The following is a 19446-nucleotide window of genomic DNA, read 5'->3' as shown; positions in this document are numbered from 1 at the left end:
TATATATATATATATATATATATATATATATATATTTTATTTGTTTTATTAATACAATGCTTAAAAAACAAGATAAATAATATAGTATTATTACATTTTGTTAACTTTTGAAAATCTGAAAATTGTTTGGGTGAACTGTAACTCTATGCTCCTCTTTGTGCAGACAGAAAAATGTTCCTGTGCAAAATAGCCACAAAGAAATGTGTGACAGCTAAACATTTCACTAAACAGCTCACGCACAAACTTCCCTCTGATAATCAGAGGCGGATTTACCATTAGGCAAAGGTAGGCAATTGCCGTAGGCCCCAAGCTACCAAGGGCCCCGTAAAACGCCTCATAAACTTATGGTTACGATTCGTTGTCTTACTTTTCACCAATTAATTATATCTCTAAACATTGATACGCTAAAGTGCTATCCGATTGTTTAATTCATGATGAGAAACTCCCCCCAGTTCCCACTACATTGGACTATTCCATTATCCTACTGCGCATCTGCGTGTGTTTGTAAAGAAACGGCTCAGCGCGTGCTGTAAGCTACCGTTGAAAAGTGAAGCGAAGCTACCGAAGTAGTTCTGAAAAAAAGAAAGAAGCGGGAAGAAAGCAGAAAGTTTTTAGCAAAACTTCCAAAGGTATCACTTTTTCACGACACTACTGACACACTAACATTAACGTTACTAAAGAGCAGCAAGAAGCCGCGTGCTTGCGCTAGCAATGCTAACACTGATGAGAGGAGCTACCCACCGCGCAACTAGACCCCTGAGTAGCAGCACCCTAATCATGTGTTCTGATTGAAGATGATCCGCACTCTGGGAAAACAGCTGTCAGACGAGAGCGCTGCTCAGTAGTGCAGAGGGACCCAACAAGTCGGGACGAGTTTTTTCCAAGAAATCAAGAGGGGCGCAGATTTACAAGCAGTAACTATTACATGCAAATGAAAAATTGAGAAAAGAAGGCAGTTTTGGCTCCTATACAATGAAAAAAAAAAAAGGATTGAAAAGGGTGAGAACAAGGGTTGTGGAGGGCCCCATGCCTGTGTTTGCCTTAGGCCTCAAAATGACTAAATCTGCCCCTGCTCTGAATTATTCATGTCTTTCTGGTGACACGTGATCTATATCTGTGAATGATTACAATTTAGCATCAGATTTATGCTTGAGTCTGCGATCCTCCTTTTTAAATACAGTAATTGAGTGAGAATATCGTTGGTTAAAGTGCAGTTAATGAAGCCTGTGGTTAAGAAACAGATCAACGACATATCTACAGTAAATAATCAGTGTCACAACCTTGAAACTGTCAAATAATGTTCTTACTCACCACATATGGATATTATCGCTTCTACTGAGACTTTACTGACTTGATTCCTGACTGAGCAGACCAGTCGTCCTGAGACCTTTTGTTTCAGAGTGATGTTGTTAGTCTCAGTATTTCCAGAGAGGAGCTCAGCGTCTGTCAGTGTGCGTCCATCCAGAGTCCAGCTGTACTGAGGACTGTCCCCTCGCTCAAAGGAGCAACCCTTCATCTCTCCCTGGGACAGACACTCAGGGACCAGCAGGACAGAGGACACAGGAGCTGAAGGAAACACACTCAGATGACTTTTCATATTAACAGAATATTAGTCATTTTATACAGTTTCTAATACAGAACAGGCCAGGCATACATACATGGATATATGTAGAATATGGAATAAATACAGTATGTAGTTCAACAATAGAACATGACATGAATATGACATGTGTGTCTATTTCTACCACTAAATTTGCAAAAGAGTGATATACCTTGAATGGTCAACTGCAGAGTCCGCAGCGCTGATGTCTTTCCATCTGAATCAAAGGTTTGAAGTTCATATTCACCTCCATCAGTCCAGATCAGGTCGTTGATCCTAAAAGTTCCATTACTAGGAGTAAAGAAGGATCTGTTTGATATCTCATTAGACACAATCGTATTATCGATCCACCAGAATATTGTTGTTCTTGTTGTTGTTTTGATTGTTGGTTTGATTGACCATGTGTATCTAAATATTTCTGAGGCGTTGTCCATCAGCTGGAGGACCACAGTTCCTCCCAATGCTCCATAACACTGAGCTCCATCCTGTCGGCCATCACAGTAGGTTTCCACACCTGGAAAGTTTAAAACATCAGTTGAAAATAAAAATAAACAATTCTGATCCTTCAATTCCTACAAAATAAAGGTCAAAGAGTCGTAGTCTATTTAAATACTAAAGTTCTGTACAGTACTTGAGAACTTTCATTTCATGGTACTTTATACTACTGCACCAGAGGGTAATACCGTACTTTTTACTCAACTACATTTATTTTGCAGCTCCTGTTATTTTTTAGATTAATATTCTACTAAATAAACACAATACACATGAACACAAAATGTGATGCTGAACAAAGATAACTGTTTGCTATTGCATTATCACATCACATTCTTTCTCCCACTGAGTATTATTGTTGTTGTTGCATTTGTTGTACTTGTTGCTTTGCTTGACCAAAGGTATTTAAATATTTCTGAGGCATTGTCAAATTGGCAAATCGTATGTTGCAGAACGAATAAGCATGAAATAACTGCAACAACATGGTCATACACTGACTATGTCATACAGTGTTTTATTTAAACGTTTCCAACGACTATAAGAATGAACATCGGTGTTCACCATCACAGTAGATTTCCACACCTAAAATGTAAAATAAATAAAATCTAAAAATCAAAATGTCCAAAATTGATGGTCCCGTTTTGACAAAATGAATGACCGTGGTGTTTTTAAGCCACCTGCGTACCTGTACAAAGCAAATTATAGCATGTTTCCAGTCACAGGTTATCAAAATATATAAAGAACGTCAGTTTTGAAGTACAGTGAATTTCCTTCCATTTCTATGTTAAACATATTTATATATACATATACATACATGTATATATATGTGTATATATATATATATATATATATTTATATACAGTATGTACATATGTTATAATATTATTTTTTTAGTAATACAATGCTTAAAAAAATAGATAAATAACATATTATTTCATTCTGTTAACTTTTGAAAATCGGAAAATTGTTTGGGTGAACTGTAACTCTATGCGTATCTTTGTGCAGACAGAAAAATGTTCTTGTGCAAAATATCCACAAAGAAATGTGTGACAGCTAAAATTCACTTAACATCTCACGCACAAACTTCCCTCTGCTTTATTCATGTATTTCTGGTGACACATGATCTATATCTGTGAATGATTATAATTTAGCATCAGATTTAGGCTTGAGTCTGCGGTCCTCCTTTTCACATACAGTAATTGAGTGAGAATACAATAAATCTCACCATGAGAGACTCCGAGTATCACCACCAACAGTCCGATCACAGCTTCCATGTCTCCTCAGTGTTCGGCCTCTGACTCGTTCAGCAGTTCTCTTCAACATGCACACACTACACTGAGCAGCCTGACGTGTCTTCTCGTAGTGATCAGCTTCAGATAAAAAAAGAAGCAGAAAAAGTGCTGATCATCTCTGTTCCTCATTCATGTTGACACCGGCAGTGGGGCCTTAAAAGGAGAAGACAAAACATTTTAACAGAAGTCTAAAAATGAATTCTGAAGTTTCCTGTATTTAGATTAGATGTTGTGTTTACCTTGCACAGGGAAGTCGCTGCTCTCACCTATAATGGAAGTGAAAAAAAGTCATGGATGCATAAAAACTTCCCACAAAGGCATTCTCTTTTATTCTATAACTGTCTGTAATCTGTTATGTTCTGCACGTCCAATCATCCGCCACATTTGAGACAGTCTGACACATGGATGTTATAAAACATTTGCATATTATATACGTAGATGTCCACAGTGTGACAACTTTTATTTGGAATGTGTGGGAAATGATACAACAATCCATAAACAAGATGTTTTGATATTTAATAACTAATACTTTCATTATTTCTGTATATATAAACAGAGAAGTTTTTTTTTTTTATATCCAGGCAGAAAAATAAAAAGAAAGTAACATTTAAAGGAAAATAGAAACAAATGCTACTTAAAATAATGTGAGTGGAAAACCCAAATACAACACGTGATTAAAAAGCTGTACCATCAAATAAACTACTTTAGCATAGTTCCTGCGGGTCTTTAAAGCTTTTGCATAAGCATTTACAGCTACATATAGTTAGTGATGTTTTCTGGGATGACTATATTAATACAATGATCGTTAATAATAATAATTAAAATATTAATAATAGTAATAATAACAATAATAATTAAGCAACTTAATAATTCTGTGTATCCAGCACTGAATGCATTATGCTTCCATCATTTAAAATGTCCAGTCACAATATGTATCATGGGGTGCCTATAATTGTACATTAAAGTTTTCCTTTTTGTCTCAGGGCTGCAGCGCAGACATTTAACTGACACATCATGTAGCAAGAGTTGAACATGGATGTAGACAGACCAGTGATAATAAACAAAAGGAAAAAGAAGAAAAACACTTCAAAAGTTATGAAAAGCAATCTTTTATTTATGTTTAACACAGAACTGATCAAAATTACAAACATTTACATTGTTTTATTCTGACGTGTGACCTCATAAATATGGCTACCCTGCTGTTGCTGTAAGAACATAAAGAGCACAACGTACTGTACTTAACACTTCAGTGATAGGTTAAGTCAGTGTTTCCTGTTAAAATATATTTCAACACTCATGCAAGATACAAAAATAAAATTTAAAAGATGGATTGTCCAGCTCCCAAGTCATGCTGAAAGTCTTGTTCTTTCTTGGAGTCCTCAGCTCAGAGTCCATGGGTGATACCGAGCCTCAGTTGAGTCCTGAAGGCATTTATTCTCAGTTATTTACCTGAGGATGCACAAAAAACAAAATAAAGCTAAATCATTTTGGAGTTAAAGAACAACAAAAGGCTCTGATGTTTCCATCAACACACTATTGATTGAAATGCTGCCTTATAAATATATACATACGGTATGTATATACGTATATATATTTTTTTTTTTTATTGTATATCTTACTTGACTTCTTACGACGTCTCACTCTCCAGCAGACACAGCAGCACACCACCACTATCAGTAGAGCACCTAATGCACAACAGACTGGGATCCAGATACGCAAAATGTTTTCTGGGGAGAAGAGACCACAATGGTTATTATATGCTCTTACAACCTGTACAATATATGAATGTAAGTATTTTGTATTTGTCAACCTGGGTGTCATATATTATATTTTACTACACGGCTCACCGCCTCAAGTGCAGGCACTGCAGAGTATGACAAAAAGGAACTAGATCCACTATGTAACAGTGCACTGGTTAGTTAAAGGCTGTCACAGCAAGTTTCATAACTGCAAAAAATAAGATGAAAAGGGACACACCCTGCAGTTTGGCAGTTATGGTCTTTTTCAACAGATCCAACAAGAACCAAGGAGCTCCATCTGACAGATGGGTCAGATTAAAAACACCAATATGTTGTATCTCCAGCTATTAATAAATAAAAACTGTAATAGGTTCACACCCCTGCAAAAGAGTTAGTAGATGTCATCATGACCAAAACTCTATGATGGACTAAAATAAGAACAAGTTGACAAATACTGAAAGTTGCCTTTGAACCACAGCCAGTTCCTGGCAACCCAGCACCTTTTTTCACAGCACCTTACAGCAGTGACACCCACAGAGTATATTTAGTAATGTTTAAATAATCAGTGACCTTATCTTTAAGAATATTCTCAGGAAAAATTTGCTACGAGTGCAACACAGTTGTATTTGCATCATCTTGAATATTTTGACTCGTAGGCTATAAGTTGCTATGGCAACAGTACCTATGACCCTATTGAGGAAGTAAAGGAGTTCTAAAAAGTAGCAGCCTAGTTTTCAGAAAAAACACTACACAACCTTTATACTGTCATGTATTTGGATTACAGTAAATGCTGAGGGTGCAGTAGACTTTTTATACTTTCTTCTTCAATCTTCTTTTGCACAAGTGGGTTCATTGTGTTTTCTATTTTCACTCCACCATGCAATGATTTGATTTTTGATTAACTTAATCTAATTCTAATTCTATAGCATTATTAAAACATAAATAAGATAGAAGATAAGGTTATATTTTAAAGACTTGCCTTGAACATCCAGTTCCACATTTATCTTTCTCATGAAGGCCCCATTTTGAGTAAAGACATCTATGACGTATTGACCTGCATCATTCCACTCCACATGTGTGATCTTCAGGGTCCCGTTGTTGATGAAAAACTCTGTCCTGTTTTGAAAAGACTCCTGTATTGTCACCTTGTCTCTCTTCGTAGAGAACACATTTACCAATCCGATGGGAAGCTGCTTCTTACACTGCAGCATGTGGCCTCTGGCATTGGTCATCACTTGGATGGACACAGATCCTCCCAGAGTAACAGAGCACAGAGATGTGTTCTGTGTGGCATTACATTTTGTCTCAGCGGCTGGAAAGAAAGCTAGGAAAAGGCATATTCAAAAGAAATCAGCTCAAGTAATTCACCTTTTACACATTATTACAATGTGTATTTAATAATAAAGATGTTACCATGCGATTCTCCAGCTAACATCACAAGAAGAATTACAACTGGCTCCATACTCTCGTTTGAGCCAGAAGAACTGAGCGCAAGAGTAATGATAAACTAATCACTGTTAAACTTACTGAAAAAAAAATCTAAGTGCTAAACCTTAGGTTGTCACAGATACTGACAGGAAACAGTAGGTCCGCGGTGTGGCAGTTTCATGCAGCGATCTGAAGGCAGGAAATGAAGGGAACTGTTTCACTTCTCCCTGCAAACACAGGTCTTTAGCAACATGCTGTAGCCTATACATGTGTACCCCACAAAAGCGGAGTATATAACTATAGAGGCTGTGAGGTTTAGAAAAGGGAAAATTGAAAACTGTAAAACAGATAGAAAGGTAAAAATGCTATTATTGTATGCCTTTAGGCTGATTATTTTACCCCAAAAAAGCATTGCAAAATAGGCCTACCTAAAAAAATGCAGACACTGCACTCTGTGTTGATGTGCTTGGAGAAAATGAAGACCAATCTACCAATAAAATGAGATCTCAGCTTTCTCATCTAACTACAGAAAATGAACTTTAATTGATACTTACAGTTCATTTCTTATAGGAAAAATGTTTCTGTGATTGGCTAAAGTTCATCTGTCATAGTCTACATAATGCATTTGTTTACAATTGTGCCTAACCACACTGAATCATATTAAATGTACTTGAGTCCAAAAATGAGATGGCAGCAACTGAGATGCGCTAAGATAGCTAACTTTAGGAGCTGGCTGTTTTTTTGTTCTCTATCTTGAATTGGTATAGGTGCTGTCTTATTTAATCATGTGAGATAACAGACTGAATAACCTAAATATAAGTTAATCAACTGAAAGATTAATTAACAGATAATAATGAAGGGGGGAAATCTAAGGCTAACCAAAGCTAGCTCACGAGCCCCCTTCCATTAGCTCTCGATTTTCTGTGCTAGAGAGCACGGGGATATTGCACACTCTGGGCCTTGTAGAAAGGCATTCTCTATTGGCCCCTCCCTGCATTCTATTCATTGTAGAATCTTTTTGGGCCCTCCTCACATGAGGGCCCTGGGGACTCAGTCTCCTTTCCTCTCCAGGCAGAGAATTTGTAAAGCCAAAGTGTGGATACTGCTTTTTCACAGAATTCACACAATACATATTTTTACACACAGACAGATGTCAGAAAGTGAGATAAAAGTGATCATTGTATTTTTACCAAATGTGTAGCCTAGTAGTAACTGTGTTTTGCCTTTGTAGGGCAGTGTACCAGTGTGTAGTGTACCAATCTTTGGAAATACTTGCAGCATGTAAAGAAATCATATTTTGACCCTCTCTGTTGAAATATCTCAAGTTTGCAATAGCCAACATCCTTTGACTGGAATGACCGTTTCAACATGTTTCAACCACAGTAGGCTACATTTGCCAAGGAAACCTTGAGTTTTGTTCTGTTTTTAATATGTCTTCTGCTGGTAAATACAGAAGTGAAAATAATAACCATGCATGCACATGAGGGTAACTTCTTGGACAAAAGAAACTGAAAAAAAACAGAATCTACCCAAACATGAGGCTTGAAGTTTACATTTGAGGCCAGAGATCTGTCAGTGCCCTTGATCAAACGAGAATCATGGTCATACAACCTACCTGTTAGGATACCCTTAACTTTAAGCCCAAAATGCATAAGTTCAACGTTATGTTTCCCATCTAAGTTCCCAATCAGCAAACATTTCCGCACAACTCTATACACGCTGAAAGATTCACTGATTTGCTAATATCCCTTGATGACACAACACAAGAATATACATTGATTTGACCTTTTCAGAATTGGTTTGATGCTTATTGTTTCTGCTTGTAGAGTGAATGATTCAAACTGGGCTGTCATATTGCTAATGTGAGCAGATCCAACAGACATTAACAGTAATTTGGAGACGTTTTTCTGAACACCTAAAGCTCATTTTAATTTAAATGGAATAGAATTAGAGGGAAAATGTCTTTTAACATCAGAAAACTGAATTATGACATAAAAAAAGCACATTTGGCACAAATAGTCAGATTTGAAAACTATGACTGTAAATTTAATGGACAAAGCATCCTGTTAAAGTGCTGCAAATGCGGAAGTGCCTTGAACCTGCATTCTATCTGAATTCCAGCAGAGGGCGACACGTGCGGTTGCATAAGGAGGTCGGTTATTAACGGTCTATGGTTTCAGTAGAAGTCTATGAGAAAGTGACCCACTCCTCACTTGATTTATTACCACAGTGAACATTTTAATGAGTTTATGGTCTCAATCGCTAGTTTGAAGTCTTCTGCAACACAGAATGATGTTCATTTTTTAAATTATTGATTATTGATTTTAAAATCGTCAATGAAGCAGGGGGTGTTTTCGGGTATAGCTATGATGTGATTGCCAGTGAAAGTGTGTAACGTAACGTAGAGTGTATGCAGCTCCTCCCTCTCCACTAAAATTGTCACATCCACAACCAGGATGGCTGCGCCTGTAACGGCAAACTCGACGATGGATAGCAGAACTCCACGAACCAATGGGTGACATCACACATGCTCTGTTCATTAATATTATACAGTCTATGGTTGAAAATAATAAATACCTTTTTTCTTTTTTAAATTTGAAAATGTATACATCATCCGGTAGAAGACAGTGAGAACTTTGAGTTTTGAGTTTGATTAAAAGAAATGAAGCTTGCAACTAAAATCATTTATATTCATTATAGTTATAAAGAGTTGCAGATGATTGCACATCTTGCACACACATGCTTACATATTTGTATCATCTTGTAAAATGGAATCATTTTTTCATTACATGAATTCTAAATTTAGGGGCACATACATTTTTTATTCAAAATAGACACAAACCAGTTTAACAATTGATACTTTCATTGGATTTCTTTCATCAGGCAGTTCTTCTAGACTGAACATACACCTGCAGCTACAACTCAGTAACTGCAGCTGGATCTTGCAGAATCTTGGTTCCTTACTCAACAAAAACAAAAATACTCATATAATCTCATCCTAGGAGTGTCTCTTCTGAACCTTTTCCATGTCCTTTTTATATTCTGTTGGACATGATTCTAGTGTTGAGTCTCCTGAAAAATGACCTGCTTTGGGACAGTTTCAGCTTCTTTGTCCAATCCTTGTTTTTTTTCTGGTAGACGGTGTCCCAGCTGTCCTCCTCCTCATCTCCTACCCAGGGCACCCAGGCACCTCCATTGAGGTGGGGGTCAGCCCGTAGGTCCTCGGATGGGTACCTAACTGGCACCGCTGTGCGATTGTAGAACACCAATCTAGCTAGCAGCTCTTTCACAACATCTGGTCTCTGCTCAGAAAGGTCAAAACGTTCGTTGGGATCTCCGGAGATGTTGAAAAGCCACACAGATTTCTGTACAGTGTGGCGCTCCAGGTTCCACCAGCTGCCAGGGAAACCCGGAAGCATCAGCGGTGGAATCCAGTCTCCGTAGCCAGGGTCTCCTGTTAGGAGTTTCCAGTCTCCAGCTCTTATGGAGGCCTGAACAGCTGTGTTCCAAATCCCATATCCTTTCTGCAGGGAGCCACTGCTAGCATGGTTATACAGAGGGTCAATATTGTGGAGGATCTCTAACCTGGGGGACTCCTTCCCATCACTGATGGCTTCCCAAACATTATACCCATCCACCCCCTCTGTCAGGGACTCATTGCCACCTGCTAATCCCACCAGTGTGGGGTACCAGTCCGTGATGTGCACTAGGGCTTTACTCACCCTCCTCTTCTTCCTTAACAGAGGGCTGTGGACAAACCCCAGACCCCGGACGCCGCCTTCCCAGTAAGTGCCTTTACGTCCTCTGAGCGGCCAGTTACTGCCACCAGACAACGGCTGGCCACCGTTGTCAGTGGAGAAGATGATGACACTGTTCTGGTAATAACCATACTTACGAAGAGCGTAAGTTATATTATGTACTGCCTCGTCAACAGCTGAGACCATTGCAGCGTATTTCCTGCGGGCCACGTTTTCCAGCCCACGGTACGGGTAGATGTACTCCCGCGGAGACTGCAGGGGTGTATGAACAGCTTGGAAGGAGAGGTAGATGAACAGCGGCTGGGACTGAGGATCGTGGGTTGCCAGGATTTTGCGGACTCTCTGTGTGTAGAGATGGGTGGAGTATTTGCCCCTCTGATCCCAGGCGACCGACTCCCCTTCATGGAGGTCGAAGCCACACCGCCCGGGGCCGTCACAGGAGTTGTAGGTGTAGTAGTTCACACTGCCCGTTAAGGAGCCAAAGTATGTGTCAAAGCCACGGCGAGTGGGCAGACACTCCTTCTTGTAGAAGCCCAGGTGCCACTTGCCGACCATGTGGGTGGAGTAGCCGAGCTCCTGCAGTCTCTGGGGGAGGGTGACCTGGTCAAAGGGCAGGCAGTTGGGCTGCCGGGGACGGATGATGGAGTGCTGCAGTCCAGTGTGAATTTGGTACCTGTAGGGTCAATCAATCAGAAGGACAAATGTGTTATCAATAATCAGACCGAGAAGATGGTTAGATAATTACACACAGGGATGGGTCAGGAAGTAAGAGAGGAGGGGAGAGGGAGAGTGTTCCCATTTCCTCCCTCAACTTCATGTGTGGTTAACAAATGTAAAATACATGATCAGGCCGCATAAAGAGCTGTGAAAAAATATATTTTTTTAGAGCTTTGACCAGAACATTTGTGTTATTTATCTTAGGCTAGATATTCAATAGACATTTGGGCTTGTTATAGTAGTTCAAACACAAGTGAAACTACTTTTATTCATGATGGCTCAGTTCCATCAAGTTCCCATAAAGCCATGACAGTGAGCCAGCATGCTCAACACCAACACCCTGGAACTGGCTCACATAAATGAAATGCGGTCATATTTGGTGTCATCAATTAGGCCTGTGCTTTTTCCTACTTTGACAAGCCAAAATGTCTGTGAATAAAAAGTATATTCACTTTAAAAAATAAACAGTGCTTAATAAACAGTAGTTGTAGGCTATCATCGAAATATTTAATCCAAATGTATTGTAATATATTTTCAAATGTGTTCTCAGATCTCATTTAAAGCTAAAGGTTTTAAACATTATTTCCATTCAACAGCCTATTGCTTTTTCAGACAGCAAAATTGTACGTCACATCTCAGTCAAATCTAAATTCATTCAAAAATTTAAGATGGGAATGTGAGCTTATTTATTGGCTTTGTAAATATGCAGTTTTCAAGCCCAGATAAATGACTATGCTCCTTTGATTTTATCAGAAAAATACTGCATAAGAGGGCATTTCCACTGCAGTTATTTTCTCAGAAACATGCAGGACACACACCCCAAAAGACTAGCCTATAGAATGCGAAAACACACAGCCTAAATGTCTTACATATAATCAAATCTTAACAACTCAACAGATATATAGCAGCTACATTTGTGCCGTACATCAGTATAATTAAATAATGAAACCAGTCTCAAGTCCCAGGACAAACACTTCACCTGCCAGTGATGAGCTGACTGCGGGAGGGCGTGCAGATGGGCTGGATGTAATAATTCTCCAGCTTCACTCCGTCTGCAGCCAGTTTATCCAGCGCCGGTGTCCTGATGTCAGAGCTGTGATAGCCGATGTCGTTGAATCCCTGATCATCCGTCATGATGAAAATGATGTGAGGAGGCTGCACGACGGGAGAGCTGTCAACAAAAGTGTGCTCAGGCTCGTTTTCCACCTGGTTAGGACTCAGGTCCCAGGTCAGGAACCCGAGGCTGAGCAGGCTCATCATTGAGAACCCGGTCAGAGCTGTTGTTGCCATGGTTCCTGTGACACCGACACATCAGTTAAACTAAGCAAGTTTTCAGCAAATCATTGTGCAGTGAGGCTGAGGGTGAACAAATTTCAAACTCTTGGTACTGAAATGCGGTCCAGCAAGAGCTACACCTCCATCCTTAGAGACTCTAAAAACTGTTTTAGCCTCCTTTGAAAAGATTTCACTTTCCCGTGGTCTCATTAACTCCGCCTCTTTGCCCCGCTGCCTCACTGAAATAACATTAGCCCCTTGGCACCCAAAAACACTCACAGATTGTGATGTTTGCTGCATCGAATAGTGAGTTTACATCACATATTTGATTTATTGTGGTATAATTCTAATATATCTAGGGAGTTGGCACTGACATGTTTGCTAAGTTTGGATATTCTTCTGAAAAACCTCATGAATTTGATAAAGGTTCCGTCACATTTTGCTCCATTCAGTGTAAAAAGCAGTAGAGGAAAAAAGCCTAACTCCATGCACCCTGCTCTTCATTCCTGCCATTTCATGGCTGGATTTCAATGAACCACACTGCACACTTTACAAATTACTAGAAACCAAGAAAAAAAAACATTCCCATCTGACCTGGTTTAGCAGTGGGTGACAGAGACTCCACAGAAAGACCCTCGCTCAGAAAAACACGGTGTGTGAGGGAGATTTGAGTCTGTGGGCAGCTACGGGGCCCTACAGACACAATCACTGACACTGTTCCTCACTCCACTCCCTTGCACTCACCAACACTCTCGTATTATTCCTGCTGTTTTATAAGTGCTGCAGACCCGAGGAGAGAGACAGAGCAGGCTTCCCAGACTCTGATAACATCTCCAACCAGGCCTCAAAGAGCCACTTTACAAATCATCCAGTGGGTCAACAGAAAGCAGCAGGACTGCACAGCCTCAGCCACTGCTCCTGTGTGAACGCCTTACACCACAGCATGTTGTCGGTAGACCTTCAACATGTTGCAGATTACCTGGGAACCAAGAAAGAGCTGAGGAGAGAACAAGTAATTAAGGACACTCATTTGTAAAGAAATATATGTAAATCAATGGCTTATAATCTAGTGTACAAGATGAGGCAACATAACATTTATGTCTTTTAAGATGGTCACGATTAAGGAACCATGTTGCCCTACACTCCTACCGTGACCCTGTCAAGAGACACACATTGCCTACACATTGAACCCAAACCGATGTTGCAGTCTTTTACTATACCAAGCCATTTGGTAAAAACATAAAGTTTCTTATGTCATTTTGAAAGAAAAGCTAAACTGTTAAAAGACATGCCTACATGCTGACAAACGTCACTTTCTGTATGATGTGAGGTAAGGTGGTCAAGCAGGAGAGCCCAGGATACAACTACCGGATCGGAAATATTGGCGACCATGGTGTCATGGAGCAAGCTATCGCTTACCTACTTCCAAACTAGGTGAAAAAAAATTGGGCATCCCGTCATGGCCTCGTAAAGTGTGCTACCACAATCAGTGACACCACGGCACACTGCTAAAATACTGTATTGATTATGTAAAAGCCAAAATATCATCAGCTTCTGTACATTTACTGTGGAATGTGTCCAAATATCATTTTCGCATTAAACCCTAAGTCCTTTGCATAATTTGGTAGTTGAATGGTGAAACATGGCCTGCACATAGAAACACACACTGGAAGGTAAGACATCCTTGAAAATGTTGATATTGGTTAAGGAGAAACTTGTGGGCATGGAGGTCGGGGGGGAGCCAAAGGAAGTATGAGCCTCTCGTATAGGGCATGAAGCTGCGGCCGGGGTTGTTTGCCCAGCAGCAAAAGCATCATTTGAGTTTAGGGCAAGTTGAGAGAAGAAAAATGATTGAGCTGCACCTGAAGTTTTTCACCCTTGTGTTTATTTTTGTAATTTTCATAGAGGGAACAACTTGGACAGCTGAAGGTCTTTGCAAAAATCCCACCTAATATCAATGAAACATTGGGCAATCACACTGAAGAAGGTCACTCTCCTTTAATGAACCAGTTATGGTGAGTTGTTGTTGACCCATTTGTGACTTAGTAGAAATGTAAGTATAGACTGCAGATCACATTCTCAGACTCTTAGTTCAGTGTTTCTTCACTTCTGCTTTCCGTAATGACTACATATGAAAAGGACGTTTTCAAAGTGAGGTTCTGAGTGGAAAATACATCTTTACTACAGTAAATGGAGATAGATGGGACTTTGAAATCAAGCTACTTTGAAAACTCAGAGTTGCATTTATTGTGCTGTTAAACATCTGTGGTGTGTTTGTTAGTTGTGCAGTACCCTCTCCATTTATCCAACATCTTCGAGAGGATGTGAACAGAGTGTCATGGAACATCGTAAAGTTAACAACGCTTCATTTTCTCCACTTCTTAATTGAAAGAGGATATATAAAACAGGAGCTCATTACTTCAAACTACAGGGTGTTCATGAATGAAGTTAGAAAAAGGCACAAGTAGCTTTTCAAAACCTTTTCTTCTGTTGTCAGATCAAGAGTATAAACGCAATGAACAAAACGCAAGAGCAGTATAAACTCATATGTTTATTGGCTCTTAACCAACTCCCGCAAACACACAGAATAACAGACACACAAGCTCAAAGCATCTTCCTACTTGTATGCCTATTTCTGACCAGGTACTAAGCTTTTTTCTGGGAAACCATAAAATACAATAAGTTGAAAGGGAAGCAGAGGCTGGGGGTGCTGCTGCTGCTGCTCTGTGTTGGTCGACACCAGATGTTGGCTTTGGCTTAAGGAAGAGGGGCTGTTACTGAATACAGCTGCTCCCCTTTGCCATGAACACTAGCCTCTTTCTAATCAACACAGCCCTGCCAGTAAACCTGCACATTTCTCCCCCTCTTTGCCCAATTTTCTAATCTGAGTGAGACTGGATGGAGGTTTTCTTTCTTCCTGTGCGCCAACCCTGAGCCAAAAAACTTCACTTCAATAGGTCTGTATTCAGCTTGTCGCCCCTCTACTATGTACAGGAGTACCTTTGTTGCGAGGGTCTGATCAACATTTCTTTTTCCTCTGCTATAATTTTTCAATATAACTTTATCAAATCTGGTCACTTTAGGGCAAGAGTCAATGATTATATTGCCCTACAGAGGCAGACGCCAGTAACTACAGATCCACAGATGTTGAGAGATAAAGGTTTAAAGTTTTCTGGCTGGCTTGCAAACTGCATGACAGGTAGAAACAGGTAATTTCTTCGTTTAATGCTTTTTAAGATTAATCATTTTACCTCTAAAATACCTAGAAACAGAGATGCATGTGTGCAGATACAACATTTCCCCATCATGGTTGGATTTCCGGCGTCATTTAGTTATGTGGTATGAGAAACTGGATTTCAAAGTCCTGGGCTTCATTCAGGCTGATAACATCATGCCAAATTACAAAGTAGTTTTAGTTTTGATAAGTCTAGCTGTATCATCACAAGCAGCTTTCCCTTGATACCGTATAACACACTCTGCTTAAGCTATCTAGTTGGCAGTTTCTCTGTGCCAAAGTGCAGTCAGTTTGCCAGTAAGATTTGCCGGTTTGATTTTTTGCTCTGCTACTGCACCGCTAATTAGAAAAGCTGCTTTCACTGGTCTTAATTCAACTTGGACCAAATAGGCAGTTACTTGTTTTGCCTTTGTAAAGAGAAGTTTAATATATGCTAATAACAGCACAATAAAGTAACAGCTAATCCTAAACCAGGACGTTACGGTCTATGTGATTTGGGTGTAGGTGTGGGTAGGCCACACACTAACAGCGGATATGGTTTACCATGTCAGCCACAGCCTCCACTTTCAGTAGATCTGCAGTGCAAAAAAATATTTGTATACTGTGTGATGGAAAAAAAGATGAAGCTCTGTTTCAATCAGTATAGCGCTCAGTTGTGTTCAGCTAACTTCTCTTCTCTGCGACAGTCTTAACATCCAGACGTCATGCCGTACCAGGTGGGACCTCACAGGTGAGGCGGCAGCCCAGGGCTCCAGTGCTGGCCCCAGCCTCAGACTGAAGGTGTGTTTGATTTGGCTCTTGGGGATCTGCAGCAGCACCTGGGCAGGAAGGCCAGACACAACATTTCATTATGACTCTCTAGCAGAGCCACTTGAATGGACATCTGAAAGGGACATGTACAGGTACAGGCTAAAGTTGCCTGGGCAACAGCCTGTTTGCCTTATTGGCTAAGTTACCCCTCTGGAGAAAAACCCTAAATAAACCTTGTTTTTCTTTGTTTTTATTTACTTTTTATTGCTGTTGTGGCAGTCCCTCATCAGTGAAGTTGAGTATGTTTTCTGACAGCAACAATATGTGGTACAGGTATGAAATATAAGATACTCATAATTAAAATACAGTAGTTTGAAATTTGTGCTAAGCGTAAAAAAAAACCTGCTTTAAAATAATGTTGATTAAAAATACAAATCAATTCAGCCACATTACAGTTCTTGTCTTTGGCACCTTAAGTGGATATTTGTTTGCCCGTTGCTGCACTGTCTGAACAATCACTGTGGGACTTTTTGTGTGTATTTGAAACTTCCTTGAAGGGTTGCTTGTTAATGAATGACGCAATCAGTCATAATCTTTTTAGAATGAGATGTTAATACATCTTAAAGTGTTCTACTTAAAACTGTTTTATTACTTTTCAAAAAGGCAGGTTGTGACACAGTAAAGGTCCCCAGGAAAAACAAATCTCACCGGGTATAATTGTAGGTAATTACCTGCAGAGTGAGCGCAGACGTTAGCTGCTAAACATGTGGAATGTAAAGTAGATTTCTTTCCTGCAAAACAGAGTGCCATTTACAAGGGTAACCTGTTCAAATATTTTACTGCCACATGTCATCAAAGCCGAGGAAAATGTCCAGCTTCTTTTTTTTTTTGTGATCAAGGATGTTAAGTTATTTGGTCTCCTCTGCATCTCCAATAACTTTACCTCACTCTCCAAAATACTATTTACTGTAACACATATCAGTTGCTAGTTTAATATATCACGACATTTAGAAGAAAAGTGGGCCGAAGACATATCACATTTCAAATTTTACATATTGTTATTCTTCCATAAATCCTTGGTGGTCTGTCCCATCAACACAAATGGGAGCTGTGTGTGTGTGTGTGTGTGTGTGTGTGCGTGTGTGTGTGTGTGTGCGTGTGTGTGTGTGCGTGTGTGTGTGTGCGTGTGTGTGTGTGTGTGTGTGTGTGTGTGTCAAGCTTGGTGAGACCCCCTGAGCACTGACGTTGTGCATGGAATACACACTCCACACTGCTTTCCTTTCCTGGTTTTGCTCCATGAATGGGACTCTTTCAGCTGTTTGCTCCGGCTGACCCTCTTCTTACCCAACACTCTCCTCCAGTTTGACCCAAGGTCTCACCACCAGCTTTTTCAGATCCACTGCCCAGACACCTTTACCAGTCGGAAAAAAAGAAGAAAAAAAAGACATGCATTTATCCAAATACACCGGATCGACAGAAGATCGACCTTCCATGGCAGCCTTTGAAAAGTTAGTCTGATTTGTCAATTTGACTCAGTGTGGATCGTGTGGTTCTGAGGTTGAAGGATGTTTTTACAACATGAAGAGGTTTAAGAAGAGAGCTGAGTCAAGAAACCTAGACCCACTAGAGAAACAACTTAAATGGCAGCCAGGAGGGACAAGAAGAAACAGTTTATTTAAGGGCTTACAGGATGTCATTTCCCAAAGTATGACCCAGTGGTCTATGTGGGTCCTGTCTTTTATTTCTCAACTTTTTGCGTGTGCACATCACAGCTGGAGATATCTTTGCTACTATGATTTTAGGGGATATTTGTCATCCAGAACAGAAGTCAATTTTATTCTATAGACAAAGGGTCCGTAAGTTTGTATTTTAAAAGTTCCAAGAACAAGTGGACTAATGTTTCTGAGATTTTGAAAGGTAGATTCATAATGAACAACACAATCTAAAGGAAAATGAGAACAAGCCATTAGATCACTTTTACTAGAGCCAAGTATGCCAACATTATCAATGATGTGGAACCACCACAAACCAACACTGCAGAAAGTCCTGAAGAAGCATTCTTCAGGAAGCTGCCAGAAAAGCAGATCAGATCACTATGATCTCTTCCAGGAAAATCAGATTTCCCTTGGGGGAAATTAGCTAGAAGATTCAATTGATCCAAATTATACAGCCTTTGACTGGTTTAAGGGAGTCGCTCGTCTGTTGACAAGTTTCTTTCCTGAGACAGGATATGCAACTGAGCTGAAATTGAGCAACTTCAAAGGAAAGTAACTAGCATGTTGATAATAAAAAATTTAAAAAGTTAAAAATAAAAGGGTCTTTTTTGGTTCGTGTGAATGGTTTTTCTAACCCTAACCCTAACCCTAAAGGGGAGTTTTTCCTCGCCACTGTCGCACTGTTGCTTGCTCTGGAAGGAACTACTAGAACGGTTGGGTCCTTGTAAATTACAGAGTGTGGTCTAGACCTACTCTATCTGTAAAGTGTCTTGAGATGACTGTTGTTATGAATTGCTATAAATAAAAGTAAATTTAATTAAATTTAATACTGGTGCCAGTGTGATATTCTGCTTAAAATAGCAAATATAGGTGAAACCACAGACTGTGCCCAGACAGTCAAAAAAAATAATCCATTCATAAACTACAAAGGACCCTGAAAAGACACATTAACTTATGGGATATTTTGTATTAGCAGAGGAAGGCTTTATTTGAAATATAAATATTTGGCATGGGCATCCGACAGCCTGCGCCTTGTCTAAATATGGGCTGTTTCACGGAAGAACTACATATCCCATGTTGCATTGCAGCGGTAAAAGAAACCACATCCTGAGTTCAGAGTTCAACATGCTAACATGCTTGTTTCAGTATGTGGAGTAGCTGTATGTAGCACTCTGCAGTGTGTGTACAGTTTGTGTTAATATGAATATACTTTTAAGTTAGTCGTGACTTTTGCGTGTTTATTTTGTCTTCGTGTGTCGAACATGTCAACGGACGCATCAAAGCACGAGCTGACCCATCTGATCTACCGCCATTTGAAGGAGCATGGCTTCCACTCAGCTGCAGATGAGCTACAGAGACACAGCCTACAGGTCAACAACACCACACACACACACACACACACACACACACACACACACACAAGTACTGTAACTGGTGGAGTTCGC

At 39.9% G+C, this 19446-nt stretch overlaps 3 protein-coding genes across 5 annotated transcripts in view; 1 reads left to right on the top strand and 2 right to left on the bottom strand.

Moving 5' to 3' along the window:
• LOC116696890 (uncharacterized) overlaps positions 1 to 3520 on the bottom strand; it is a gene marked incomplete in the record, with an annotated part of 8553 nt that extends 5033 nt beyond the window's left edge. Inside the window, 3 exon segments of the mRNA XM_032528130.1 lie at positions 1312 to 1566; positions 1773 to 2114; positions 3318 to 3520. Coding sequence (XP_032384021.1) covers positions 1312 to 1566; positions 1773 to 2114; positions 3318 to 3366 — 646 coding nt within the window.
• Positions 3521 to 9352: 5832 nt separating this feature from the next.
• Positions 9353 to 12591, bottom strand: arsia (arylsulfatase family, member Ia). The gene is made up of 2 exons (XM_032528124.1): positions 12006 to 12591; positions 9353 to 10982 (listed from the first exon to the last, which is right to left on the bottom strand). The coding sequence occupies exons 1-2, from the start codon at positions 12314 to 12316 to the stop codon at positions 9587 to 9589; spliced, it is 1707 nt and encodes a 568-aa protein (XP_032384015.1). The 5' UTR covers positions 12317 to 12591; the 3' UTR covers positions 9353 to 9586.
• Positions 12592 to 19111: 6520 nt separating this feature from the next.
• The window catches only part of tcof1 (treacle ribosome biogenesis factor 1), a 5885-nt gene continuing 5550 nt past the window's right edge, over positions 19112 to 19446 (top strand). For all 3 annotated transcript variants that reach the window (XM_032528122.1, XM_032528123.1, XM_032528121.1), the window contains exon 1: positions 19112 to 19371. In XM_032528122.1, coding sequence (XP_032384013.1) covers positions 19264 to 19371 — 108 coding nt within the window. In that variant the 5' untranslated portion in view covers positions 19112 to 19263. The remainder of the gene's footprint in view (positions 19372 to 19446) is intronic.

The sequence above is a fragment of the Etheostoma spectabile genome, chromosome 10 (assembly GCF_008692095.1).
Source record: "Etheostoma spectabile isolate EspeVRDwgs_2016 chromosome 10, UIUC_Espe_1.0, whole genome shotgun sequence".
NCBI lineage: Eukaryota > Metazoa > Chordata > Actinopteri > Perciformes > Percidae > Etheostoma > Etheostoma spectabile.
Note: the sequence above shows the minus strand (reverse complement) of the source record. Positions and strands in the feature narration are given on the sequence as shown.